The following is a 13,596-nucleotide window of genomic DNA, read 5'->3' as shown; positions in this document are numbered from 1 at the left end:
GGCGTTGGGGGCGGGGTGACCCCTGCAGGAAGAGAGGATGGATTTAACGAAACGGGTTCGTTGTTCTCGGTCCTGCAAGGGTGTTATAGGAAATGAATCATGAATTGCGGCCAGAAATGAAGTGAAAGCAACAGAACCAAACAGCCCGTCGGCTCGCAGGGACCTGGAGGGGACCCCAGAGGAGCCGCTCGTCAGCAGGGCTGTGCGGGCGCGCTCGGCCCCGCAGTCTGCTGGTCAAGTGGCACCTTAGGGTCCGACTTTCCGGGTGTCACCCGGGCCCCGTGGGCATGACGCTTAACCCCGTCCTTCCTGGCCACCTCGTCTGGAGACCGGGGCTGTCCACGTCCCTGTACGCCGGGCGCGTCGTGAGGATGCAGCGGGTCCGTCGCCTGTGTGTGAGGGGCACTGGCTCTCGGCACGATCCACGGGAAGAAGGGGGCTCCCCGGGGGCCGCGAGCCGCCGGCGTCACCGCCCCTGTGCGCCTGACGATGCCGTTCAGCACCACGGCTTTCTCAGCCCGCGAACGAGGAGCTGGGGGACGCCGAGGCAGAGCGGCTTCGTGCGGCCGACTCCGCGAGGAGATCGCTCGGTGGGCGTCTGTCTGCTCAGGCGAGAAACTCGGTGCACTCTGACTTTGCCGAAGGGATGCGGCGTGCCGGCTTAAAGGGAGACACGGCCACGTTTGTTTGTTTCCTAGAGTAGGCTTTGAGATTCCCGTGGGACTCGAGGGTCGGCCTGGGGTGATAGAGTGGGCGCTGAGGCAGAGATCGAAGGGCGAGACCGAGAGGAGGAGGAGGGACCCTTCGGAAAGGAGCGAGGCCCCGCGGCCGGCCGTCTGGCGCAGGCCTGGGGGTACGGTGTGGGGACCAGTGCTGGCCGAGGTCCGCAAAGGCCAGCGGCCGTCGAAGCTGGGAGAACGCGGACAGGATGTGTTCAGGGCGACGGTTCCTTCGCACCCCGCTTTCTGCAGCCACTTCTGCAGACTTTCCCGGCGCCCTAACTCTGCTGCCCCCACCCGCCGGCGAGAGCAGGCACCTGTGTGGCTCGCCATGCACCTGGCCCTGCTGTGGACACTCCCTGCACGGTGACTGAGTTAATCCTCGTGACGGCCTGAGAGCTGGCACGGTTACAGTCCTACGTTTTTACAGATGGAGCGACTTAGGGGCAGTGATGGGACCTGCCACCCAGGGCCACGCGGAGAGTAGGGGACGGATCCGGGTCACAGCTGGACCGCCCGCCCTGAAGTCCGTGCTCTCAGTGGCTGTAGGAGGTGCCGGGTGTCGCTCGCCTCACAGGCCGGTCTCCGTCCGCGTCCGACAGCGCCGCCCGTCAGAGGAGACGGTGACAGTGCTTTCTCACGACGTGTGGTCGGCCGCTTGGAAACGCTTGTCCAGGCTTCTGCTTCCAGCCGCCTGTGGTCTTGTCTTCTTTCCACGGGGCTGGCCTCTTCCCCACGCCCCTCGTCCACCCAGCGTCTCCGGACCCGCCCGGGTCAGCTGGTTGCTCTGCTCGGACCAGCTCGCTTAGCCTCTTCGCTGCGTTTCAGACTGTCACGTTACCCAGTTCCCTTCAAATGTCGCTCCAGCCCGCGTTTTTCCCACGCTTTTGAAAGTTCCCGTGCTAGTTACTCTTTGCACTTTTAATCCGCTAATGCGTGAAATGCCATTCGCTACCTCCACCAGCCATTCATTCACCCGACTTCTCTCCAGCACCTCCTGTATGTGGGGAGCTTGCCACTCACGGGGCGACGTGCGAATGAGTGGAACCTGCCTAGAGAGAGTCACAGGATGGTAAGGGGAAGAGATACAAAGCCGATGATCAGTGCTGGGCAAGATGCACGTAGAGTCCGAGTGAACTAGCCCGGAGGAGAAGAGGGAATAGAGAACAGGGTGCAGCAGCCAGGCCTCAAAGGCCGACCGTGGGGATGCCGGTGAAAAACGGGGCCCAGGCAATGGGAAGAACGTTCCAGGGCATGAGGGTAGCAGGGGTGAGGACAGCGAGGCCCGACCTATGATGTTTCCCACCAGCAGCGTGTGATGCTTCATGTACTAAACACCCTTTGGTGTCGCATACAAAATCGTAACATATCTCTGCCAGTTTTTTTCAGTGAGGCGATGCAGTCCCTTGACGTGTAGCCAATGCCATTTACATGTAGCACTTAATTTTATCCCCGGGAATGGGCCCGGTGTGCAGTCTCCAAGCCGGGGGACGCATGGATTCATGCAGCCGGAGGTGACCGATCCGGTTCTGTGTTTGCCTAGACTAAAGACGCCCTGTTCACCATCCTCCATGACCTTCGGCCCCAAGACCACTTCAGCATCATTGGGTTTTCCAACCGGATCAAAGTGTGGAAGGACCATTTGGTGGCAGTTACCCCCGACAGCATCAGAGACGGCAAGGTGTACATTCACCACATGTCACCCACCGGAGGTAAATACGGGTCCTCTTTCCACGGAGCCTTGACGAGACGTGAGGCGAGCAGCTCATCTGCTACCAGGAGGCGAGGATGTGAATGCGGAGGCTGTCGCAGGCAGGGAGATAATGCTGCGGGCTTTCTCAGAAGCTAGTGTTTCTCCGAACCCCGATGCTGTAGATTCTCGTCTTCCGGGCTCTGGACCCAGATGGCGAAGCCAGTTATGGGGGGAAAACCCGATAGGCTTTGGAGCCCTTCCAGGTTCATCTCAGGGGCCCGGAACAATGCAGCTGTTTCTGTAAATCGTTTTGGGGGTGGGGAATTACAGCCAAATGGACGAGCCGCTGTTTCGTGTGCTTGAATCTCAGCCCCTTGGGAAGCAGCAGGTGGCACGGCCGCGCTGGACCCCTGTCCCCGTGGCAGGATGGAACAGTGAGCAGAGCAGGACTCTTGGGGCGCTGGGGGGCACCGTGGATGGACCTGCGCTGGGAGGGTGTTGGGCTCCGGGTCTTTGCACACTCGGCTCGGCTCTGGTGCCCAGGTAGGCGTGCACAGGACGGACGGGCCGTAAAGAACTCGTAAGGAAACTGGAGCGCCAGCTGAGGACCCGGCCGTGCTCGGCGGAGGCCCCTCAGCTCAGGGCCGGGGTCCTGTTCTGACTGTGCCCCTGTCCTAGTCCAGGGACACGTGACGGACGCCGGCATGTTCAGCCGGACTGCGCCTGACGCCTCCTCGCCCCCTTCAAGGCCCTTTGCCGAGGCTCCACCTCTGAGAGAGCTGGGCTCGGTTATTCTGCTTCGGTCACCCCCCTTCCGTCTCCCTCCAGCGGAGACTTCCATCTTCGAGGTCTTCATCCTCCCCTATCCAAGTCAGGGCTCTGATTTCCCAGGCGAATTGCATTTCGAACTTGATCTTGCTTGGCCCGAACTTTGACTGACAATGGGATTTCCTGCCAGTCTCCACAGCTGCGTCACACGGGTGGGCGGGAGAAACAATAGATTGAGCTTAGCATCATATCACCGCGGCGCTCTGCGGCCGGAAGTCGACGGGCTGTAAAGACCCTCAGGGAGGACGCTTCCCTCCACCATCGTGCGCCCCGGCCCTGCCATGCCGCGAACGTCTGTTAAGTCGACTTTGTCTTAATGGCCCTTCGCACACATACACTCTTCCCTGTGTCGGGGGACGGAGCTGTAGCACACGGGCGACGTGTCCCGTGTTCTTTTGGGGTCCAAACTGGAGAAACCTGATTGGTCTCCTTTGTTTTTTTCTCAGCCTTTCGTTGCCTCAACCTCTGCAGGTGACGGAAAACCCACCTGCTCCCTTTAAGGTGTCGTAATGTCGGCAGCACGGATTCAGAAGCCAGGCGGCCAGCTCCACCCCCCTCTACTCATTCAATCTCTCTAGGCCTCCGTTTCCTCCTCTGTAAAATGGGGATAGTAACGGAGTTGGTATCAGGATGAAGCGAGTTAAAATTCTGAAAGTACGTAGCAAGCACTCGCCCAGGCCGTGCCGCCTGACTCACCCCCGCGAGCGTAGGGGACCCTTCCCCGCCACGGGTCACGCCCGCGGATGCCTCTCGGCCATGCGCAGACCGCAGCCGGGTTAGGGAGGCCGGGCAAGGGCGTGAGCTGTCCCGTTCTGCTGTCCCCCAGGCACAGACATCAACGGGGCCCTGCAGACGGCCATCCGGCTGCTCAGCAGCTACGTGGCCCACAACGACATCGAAGACCGCAGCGTGTCCCTCATCGTCTTCCTGACGGACGGGAAGCCCACGGTCGGGGAGACCAGCACCGCCAGGATCCTCAACAACACCAAGGCGGCCGCCCGCGGCCGGGTCTGCATCTTCACCATCGGCATCGGGCATGACGTGGACTTCAGGCTGCTGGAGAAGCTGTCGCTGGAGAACTGTGGCCTCACCCGGCGGGTTCACGAGGAGGGCGACGCGGGCTCGCAGCTCATCGGGTTGGTCCGGCGGGACGGGGGCGGCGGGCGGAGTGGGGAGCAGGGCAGGGGGCGGCCAGCAGAGTGGGGAGCGGGGCAGGGGGTGGCCGGCGGAGGGGGTGGAGTGAGGGGGAGAGGGGAGGCCGGCGGAGCGGGGAGGGTTGGGTTTCGTGAGAGACTCAGAAAGGAGGATGGTTTGGCACACCTTAACCCCGCGTCTGCTGGAAGTGACCGTGACACGTGACACTGGGCAACGTCACAGTGGGCTTTGAAACCAGGCGCGGCTGCCAATCCTGGTCCTGCTTTGTGACGTTAGGCAGGATTTTAAGGTTCCTGGTCTATAAAGCAAGGGACAGAATTTAATGAGAAAATCTGCATGAAGCATGGGCAGGGTGGCCATCATGTGCTGGGGGTTCGGTGACTTCTTCCGGGTGTACCTTCCCCGTGGACATTTCGGGGGACTTTCTGGGATACGTACCCAAATTCCGCCCTGGGAGGTAGCTGGGAGCTGTAGCGTCATCTCCACGTTGAGCACTAGTTAAAATGATCGTATTTTTGTTGGGAAGCAAAATCACCAGTTGACACTGGTCACTATATATATAGACATATTTTGAGGTGGCAAAAAACTGGACCATGCAGCTGGGCAGGCATGCGCCGGATTAAAAGTCAGTTATTAGGAGAGAAGGCGAGACCAGGTCTGGGGAGACGGCGAGCCGTCCACCAAAATAGTTCCTGTTAATGTTCCGATTTTATAGAGGAAGAAACTGAAGTTCATAGAGGTTAAGCCATGTGCCCCAAGACACACGGCAAGGAAGTAGCTGAGATGGAAGTCTGACCGCGCGTCCTGTGCTCTCTCGATCTTTGGAAAGGGGATTTTAATTGTCTCTTGACTCAGAAAGTAGCAACCGTGTGACATACTTAGGAGAATGGCTGATGCGCACAAATGCTGCCTCGCACGAAAGCAGTGTCGACGTGAAGGTCCGATTCTCGAGTGGGACGTGCCAGTTCGAGCACATCCGCGGCATGCGCTCGGCCAGCTCTCCGCCCACCAGCCCGCAGTTCCCTTGAGGACCTGTCCCCCCGACTCTCTCTCTCCGCCCTCCCACTGCAGGTTCTACGACGAGATCAGGACGCCCCTGCTGTCTGACATCCGCATCGGGTACCCTCCTCACCTCGTGCAGCAAGCCACCAGAACCTTCTTCCCCAACTACTTCAACGGCTCCGAGATCATCATCGCCGGGAAGCTGGCGGACAGGCCGCTGGACCGACTGCGCGTGGAAGTCACGGCCAGCAACAGCAAGAAGTTTGTCGTCCTGAAGACGGACGTGCCCGTGGAGCCGCAGAGGGCGGGCAGCGGCGGCCCGGGAGGCGCCAGGCCCGAGGACGCCGGCGAGGCGGGCCCCAACCACCTCGAGCGCCTCTGGAGCTACCTGACGGTGAGGGAGCTGCTGAGCTCCTGGCTGCAGAGTGGCGCCGGGCAGGAGAAGGAGCGGCTGAGGCTGAAGGCGCAGGCCCTGGCCGTGAACTCGCGCTTCCTCACCCCGTTCACCTCCATGAAGCTGACGAAGGTGCTGCCGACGAAGCGGCTGGAGGATGCCTTCGGCGTGTCTGCCGTCACCGGGCCCGGCACCGCGGTGCAGAGCCTGCCGCCAGGTACGGGACGGAGCCCCCCGCGAGGGGCCTAGGCCGTCCTTTCCGCCTCCTTTCCAGGCCAAGGTCACCCCCCCGTGGCCTGCTCTGTTTTATTTTATTGTAATCTTCACAAGCGGGGAGCCTGCACGCAGCTTCTGGCCTTCAGAGTGTGTGGGACTGTTGGTTGGTTTCGTTGTACCCTGTGGATTTCTGTAGGGCACTCAGAAAAGGTGGCAGCTGTGTCAGAAACGTTGCCTGCTGGCCATCATCGGTCATCTGTCCCGCGTGGCTGACCCGTGCCAGGGGCCATGGGAAAGGAAGGAGCAAACGTTCTGTTCCAAAGCGCCTTTCTATATTTTCATGTCATTTTATGTGTGTGCTTGATTTTACCTTCCTGAGACCAGAGGTGAGGACCAAGTTCTGGATGCTTGAGAGAATTTACCCTTTGCGCCCCCACTGACCGCCCCGAAATGGCCGTTAGCGGCCTCGGCACCATTTTGGTGGGGGACTTAGTCACGACGAGATCAGGCAAAGGAGAAGGCGTTGAACCAGAGCAGAGAATCGTGTTCTCTTTTTTTGTGTTATGTGTAACGTTTTTTTAAATTCCTGTCAACTTCACGTCTCCTGAGAGGGGACCGATGTTAGCCCGGGGCCGACAGATGCTGCCTTGTGTTTGCCTCATGCCCTAAACGCTGAGAAGCCCTGGGCAAGGCGCGCCCCAGCCTGCTGACCACCGCGAGGCCTGGGGCGGGCTTCTGGGCCTCTCCGAACCTCTGTTCCCTCGCCTGCAAAATGCCGGTGACGACGACCCTCCCCGAGGGCTGTGGCGAGGATCAAATGAGCGGAGTGTGGCACATGCGAGCCCTCTCCCCTCTCCCCAGAGGGACGTGGGACTAGAGACGGATCGAAAAGTCCAGACGCTGATGTGGAGCTTAAAAATGATGCGTTGAGTTTTTTGTTGTTGTCGTTTTTTCTTTAGAAAGAGTGGAGCTCATCTTGGCCAAACTAGTACCATTTTAGGGCCGATGAGAAGCGGGTCGCCTGCCGTCATGAAACTGTCACGAGGAAAGAGCCAGCCGGTCGCTCAGAAGGGCCGTTTGGAGTAGGATTTTTCTGACGCGTCGGCTAGAACTCAGGCCAACCTTCCTTTTCTTAAAGCTCGGCTGAGTTCTTCATTTTAATCTAGTTTTTTTTGAGTGTCTGTGGCAGCTGCCACTCACCCAGGCTCCTCCGAGCTGCTGTCCAGACTGAGAAGCCTCTCCCTTATGGGCCTCTGATTCTGCCCGGGGCCTGCTGGCCGGGGACAGTTAGCGACGTCGAGATACTTGGATCTTTAATTTCTGTGAGAGGCAGAGGAGCATGATCTTGTTCATGCAAACAATTTGAAATGAGATCCTAATTTGATTTTTGCAAATTAATTTACTTTTAGGTTATCCTTTAATTGGTTATTTATTTTTGCCTGCTGATTACACATAATAGCTTTAAAAATAGAACTATACATATATATATTATAACATATATATAATATATATATTATATGCAAAAATGTAAAATTATATGTATATATAATTTATAATATATTATATATTATACCTTCCGCCCTGGGAAGGTATATATTATATATATATAATTTTACATTTTTGCATTTTTTTTAATTGGGGTGAAAGAACGCATAAGACACCATTCACCAGCTTAGCCACGTTTAGTGTACGGTTCAGCGGTGTTGAGCATATTCGCACTGTCATGAAGCAGATCTCCACGACTCCCTCGTCTTGCAAATCTGAAGCTCTGGACCCGTTCGACAGGTCTCCCCTCCTCCCATAGCTATACCGCACGTCGGATGGAGTGTTTTCCTTTCTTACGTACGCAGAAATCACAGACAAGAAGAGTATTGTCTGATCTGTAAAAGAATGAAATAATCGAGTCTCTGTGCGTTACACCTTCCCTCGTGTGCTGTAAGGCCGACGTCCTTCTTTAACACAGATGGTGTTTTTAAGTTGCCACGAACATGCCTGAAAGCTGCATTTTCCTGATCTCAGCCCTCTTCTCTGCCCCTCACTTCGATGAGTAACAGTGGTTCTCCCCCTTCTCCTTCCCAGGACCTGCTCTCAAGAGACCATATGACCCACGAATCAAAGTCTCCAGAACATCAGGTAGAGACCAGAGCGTGGCCATGTGGGACTTGGGAGCTCAGAGGGTTAGAAAGGCCACCAGGATTCTCCTGGAGCCGGTTAAGATACCAGCTCACGAAAACGCCACCAGCCGCGTGAGGCAGCTGTGAGATCCTGGGTCCCCCTTAAACCGTGACACAAACGGCGTGGGTAACGTGGCCCCGAGGGGCCTGGCGGCAGCCCAGATCCAAGGAGGGCTGACAGACCCACGTCCTCACCACACTGGGTTTGCAAGACGCGAAGCACACGTGCTTCCAGCTCCCGGCGCCACACATCTCTGTGACGGGCACGTCTTAGAAAAATTATTTTTTTCATCCTTGGCTTTAGAGGGAAGAACAGATAAAAATACCGTAAAATGTTCTTTGGCCAGTTTCCTGGGATCATAACAAAAATCTGGAGGGAATAACAGCACCAAAGCTGGGCTGGGTTCTTAAAACGCACGCATCTGTGTCAGCGTGGCTGCTGGCGTGCTGGGTGCGCACGCCCGTAAAGCTGGGGGTGCCCTGGAGATGAGCCGCGGGGACCAGACACACGCAGTGTCCTGCGGGCAGAGGGCAGTTCCTCTGGACACACACGTGTGTCATGGATGCCTAAACCTTCCTCTTACGTTCAGCCGGCACCATGACTGTCCCCCATGCCATGCCCATCTCCGTGGCCCCTACTCTGGTCGTAGGATTGGAGGGGTCCTCGTCCACGTCTGCACACTAGGGACGATTGGGGCTGCCCAGGAACCTGAGGGGTGTGGGCCTGGTGGCGGGGGGATGGCGTGGGAGCCCCTTTTTCTCCCTGTGCCCGCTTACCTCTCGGGGCTCAGTCGTCTGCGTTTGGCCGAGGTGTGTGCACGGAGCTCTGTAATCGAGTTTAGGGGGCCCGATGCAGATACCTGCTTTGCCGGCTCTAACTGCTCAGCCGTGGCCAGACACTTCACCCAGTCGTCGCCGTCATTTAGACGGACGGTCAGGACGGCAGACAGGATAGAACAGGTAACTCGCGCAACAACATAAACGCGCCGCCCCGGGGCGAGGTGCTCAGTCACCGTCTTCCTCTCTCTTCCTCTCCTGCTCGTCCCGCGCCGGCAGCGGACGGGGACCCGCACTTCGTCGTGGATTTCCCCGCGAGCGGGCTCACCGTCTGCTTCAACATCGACGGGCAGCCGGGGGACATCCTCAGGCTGGTCTCGGACCACGCGGGCTCCGGTAGGTTCTGCCCCATGTCGTGGCCCCTGGGCACGGGCGAGGTCGGGGTCCTGCCCCTCTGTCTCTCACCTTGTGGCCTTCGGTTCTGGACTTGGGAGCTTCTGTCTTGTACATCGGAGCTCGTGAGACTGGGTTATTACGTCTTTCCGTTTGAAACCCGTGACGGGGGGATATTCCTCACTCGTCTGCCTCGGCTGCTCGGCGGCTGAGATGTTAAGGCCGGATGTTAGTCACGCAGCTCCACGTGCAGGGAACACGGCTGTCCGGGGGGCCTGGTCCCCTTCGTTCTGTAGAGAGATGGGCACATGAAAAGCTCCTTGAGTCGCAGACAGGTGACAGGACCTCAGGGGCGGCCATGTGGACAGCCACACAGCCTGACTCTGAGCGCAGGCTTTGCGTTCTGGCGCTTCTCAGTTCTGAGAAAATGGGTTTCTTGGATGGCTAGGTGACAGGGGGTCCCACGGCCGGTGACACGGGTGATGTAATTGTGTAATGTTTGCTCCTGGGTGCCTTCCCACCAGGCCCTCCTGCGGGGCTTCCTGGCCCTAGAGCTAAGTCGCGACTTGTTTGTCACTCACAGGGCTCAGGAATGAGGAGGGGACCCCACTGCCCCCTCCCTGGAGTTACCCTCTCTCTGAGCTGCTCCATCGTGTCCATGATGGGGAGGTCGTGGGAGATGCTCGGAGCCTCGGGGCGGGAGTCCCTGAACTGCCCTCGTTCTGGGGCTCCCCCTGTCCCCGGCCCCTGCCCCAGAGAAGGCAGTTTTCTCCTGTGCTGCCCAAGGAGTCGCTAGTCAGGATTAGGGGAAGGTTATCCCCGAAGCAGAGAATACAGGAGAGAATCGTTCAGCAGTCGTGAGCTGTGCCTGAGCAGAGCGCACTGCGTGTGCCCGGCCGCCGGCCGCGTTCAGTCCCGGGCGCCTCACGTCCAGGGTCTTGCTGGGACTAAGGGACCAGACCAGGAGAGGGTTGCTGCCGCTGCGCTCACGATGGCAAAGGAGAAACGAGTCGTTCTGCCGGCCGGCCATCGCGTGCCAACTGCACACGGTCCCGCTAGGTTTCTGACCCCCGTTTTGTAGATGGGGACGTCGAGGCTCTGTGTTTTAAAGCGACTTGTCTGGGGGTACGTAGCTAGAAAGGGGAAGGACCTGAGCTTGTGGACTCAACCTGGTTCTCGCCTCTGCGTGTCCCGCGCGGTGGCGTCACGGGGCCTGAGAATCACGATCGCTGATGACAGGTGGATGAGGAACATGTGTCTCTGTCCCTTCAGCCAGAACGAAGGAAATACCAGAATGAAGGCAAACGATCACGGACACCCTCGCTATGCAGTCGCGGCCCAGACCGACCTCGTCCTGCCCCCTCCCCGAGGTGCCGGTCAGGCCTAGGGGAGAAGTCCGCTCTTAGCACCGGGTGGCCTCTGCCTCCGAATCCCCGTGCTCGGTGTGACAGACACCGACATGAGGCCAGGGAAAGGAGGGAACTTGGAGCCCTTGGTGAGATGGTGGGAGCCGGTTCTAACCTCTGCTCTCTTCCCCGCCCCGAGGTGTGACGGTCAACGGGCAGCTGGTGGGGGCCCCCGCGCCCCCCGGCGGCCACAAGAAGCAGCGCACTTACTTCCAAACCATCACCGTCCTGGTCACTAAGCCCGCCAGGTCGTACCTGGAGGTCACGCCGCACAGGGTCATCTTGGACGGCGAGGACAGGCTGGTCCTCCCCTGCAACCAGAGTGCGGCGGTGGGGAGCCGGGGGCTGGAGCTGTCGGTGTCCGCCAACGCCAGCGTCACCGTCACCATCCAGGGCACCATCGCCTTCGTCATCCTCATTCACCTCTACAGAAAGCCAGCCGCCTACCAGCGAGACCACCTGGGCTTCTACGTCGCCAGTGGCAGAGGCCTGTCCAGCAGCTGTCACGGGCTGCTAGGTAGGCGGTTGCTCCCCATGACGGGGTCGGGGTGCAGGGGGCGCTTCTCTGGAGGGCAGGCTGCTCCTGCCCCGTCCGTACTTGCCTGGGGGATTCCGTGCGAGTGTGGTCTGCACACTTCGTGACAAGTCTGGTTCCTGCCACCCTTGACTTTCTGGAATAGGAATCCTAGGCTAATTGTCATGGGTCTTCAGGGAAAGCGAGCTGGGAGATTGGGAGCAACCCTCTCCTGGTCTGGTCCCTCAGTCCCAGCAAGCCGCTGGGGAGGGCAGCCCATGGCGGCGCTGGGCGTGAGGCAGGCGTCCGTCCTGTCGTGGGCTGTGAGCCACCGGCCGCGCCTTCTCCACGTGCAGCCTCGTGCGGGCCTGTGGCCACGTGGAGCCGGCGCTCGGGTTAGCAGGCAGGACTTCCTGGCCCTCGAGCGGGATGCATTGCTGTGGCCCCTGGCTGCCCGGCCGGGCCTCCCGCACCCACAGCCGCAGACGGTGCTCCTTGGCCTGGGGAATTTGATCATGTGTCTCAGGATCAACCGGGACTGGCCGCTGGCCGCACGCTCAGCCCCGTCCCTCCCGACCTGGCGGGCGACTGGTCGTCCCTGTGAGCTGCGTGGTAGCTTCTGGTGTTAGCAGGTGGGCAGCTTCCAGCCGCGGAGGCCGCCACCTGTGAAATCCCGGTCCCTCCTCCCCGGTCCCCCAAGCCCAGGTCCTGTCGCCGGTGTTGGAGGAGGCATGAGTGCCTCTGGGGGCGTCCAGCTAGGAGCGCTTTCCGCTGAAAGCCCGCCCGCCCGCTGCTGACATTAATTACCCCTCCCGCTGGGGACCATGCGTGCATTTGCTGGTCTTCGCGGCCTAAACCGAAGTGACGTGTTTTGTTGCATGTGGCCTGCCCTTGACTGAGATCGACGCGTTTTTCTTCCATTTAGGTCAGTTCCTGAACCAGGAGGCCAGACTCACAGGGGCGCCGGCCCAGCTCAGCCCCAACTCCACGGGCCCCGCACCCCCCCAGATGGGCGGGGCGTCTGCGGCCACCCTGCAGGTGGCAGGGCACCAGGTGCCGGTGGTCTGGAAGCAGCGGAGAATCTACAACGGGGAGGAGCAGGTGGATTGCTGGTTCGCCAAGAACGCCGGCCAGCTGCTCGACGGGGCCTTCGAGGATTACCTGGCGGCCCACCCGTTTGACTCTGAGACTGCGTTCGGCCTGGGGCGGCCCGGGGGACCCGCGCTGGCAGCCTTGACGTAAGGGCGCAGGACGGGGAGCAGCCCTCGGGGACACCGCGGCCGGCACGTTGCTGTCGCCGGCCGGCCCCTGCCTCGCACCTTGGCAGCTAGCGGCCCCCGGGGCCTGTAGATCCGCGTCTGCTTGAGCGAGGGGCGGGTCGGGGAGCTGGAGAGACGGTTATTTCTTCGGCTTCCCCTCTCTCTGTACGATGGGGAAAGGTGGTGGCATCGCGTGGGCAGAGGCCGGCCGTCCTGGAAGGCCGTCCTGGAAGCCCTTGTCCCCTGCGTGCCGGCGGCTCGTCCGTCCCACAGCAGGGCGGCTCTGCTCTCCCGGCGGAGGGGCCCACGCCGGGCACGCGGCTTCCCTCGTGAGGGCGCAGGCCTCGCGGTGCTGCCCCAGCCCGTGGGGGCCGGCCTCCGCCTCCGGGACCGTGGGGCGCAGCCCGGGCACGGGCCATGCTCGTACCACGTAGACCTGACCGTCTTTGGAGAGGATTTTCTCCCGCCCTTGGAAGTTACTTTGCATTTGATCGAAAATAGAGAATCTGTATCCCAGCCACACGTGGCTTTTCAGTGGGCTCTGTAAACGCCTGACTTTGCCCGTAGCCTCCTGTGCATTCCAGCAAGCTAAGTGCTTTCAATAAACGGGACAGCCCCCCGCGAGTGTTTCTTGCTGGCCCGTTGGTGCCGGGGAGTTGGCCTGCGGAAGGACGGAGCTTTCGCTCGGCGCTCGCCGGCCTTGGCTGTCACCGTGGCCTCCCTCCCTCACGGCCCTCACGGCCCTCTCGCTGGCGCTGAGCTGGGCTCTCCCAGGACTGGGCCGGGCGGTGGGAACAGCACAGGCTGGCCGGTCAGCTGGTGTGCGGGGATCAACGCGTGGGCTCGGCAGGAAGTGCGGGCGTGCCATGCACCCCGAGACGCACCCCCCGCGTCTCCAGCGGGCGAAGCCGGGAGATCGGGTGCCAGACCTTGGATAGATCTGGCCCAGGAGGGAAAGGTTCGAATCGGGGGGTGGGGGCTTCAGCAGTCAGAGGCCGTCGCTCTCCTCGCTGTGGGCCCCGTCCGGGCCGCCCGTGCACGTCACCGAGGGGCCGTGAGGCTGCCA

At 60.3% G+C, this 13,596-nt stretch overlaps 1 protein-coding gene across 1 annotated transcript in view; it reads left to right on the top strand.

Moving 5' to 3' along the window:
* Positions 1-12,513, top strand: part of ITIH5 (inter-alpha-trypsin inhibitor heavy chain family member 5) — a 59,591-nt gene extending 47,078 nt beyond the window's left edge. The window contains 8 exon segments of the mRNA XM_025043395.1: positions 2,263-2,431; positions 4,067-4,376; positions 5,467-6,008; positions 7,197-7,211; positions 8,087-8,140; positions 9,238-9,354; positions 10,897-11,274; positions 12,197-12,513. Of these exon segments, the coding sequence (XP_024899163.1) occupies positions 2,263-2,431; positions 4,067-4,376; positions 5,467-6,008; positions 7,197-7,211; positions 8,087-8,140; positions 9,238-9,354; positions 10,897-11,274; positions 12,197-12,513 (1,902 nt within the window).
* The last annotated feature ends 1,083 nt before the right edge of the window (positions 12,514-13,596 follow it).

This window comes from Pteropus alecto, unplaced genomic scaffold (assembly GCF_000325575.1).
Source record: "Pteropus alecto unplaced genomic scaffold, ASM32557v1 scaffold11, whole genome shotgun sequence".
Taxonomy (NCBI): Eukaryota; Metazoa; Chordata; class Mammalia; order Chiroptera; family Pteropodidae; genus Pteropus; species Pteropus alecto.
The sequence above is the reverse complement of the archived record's forward strand: the minus strand, read 5'-3'. Positions and strand labels throughout refer to the sequence as shown.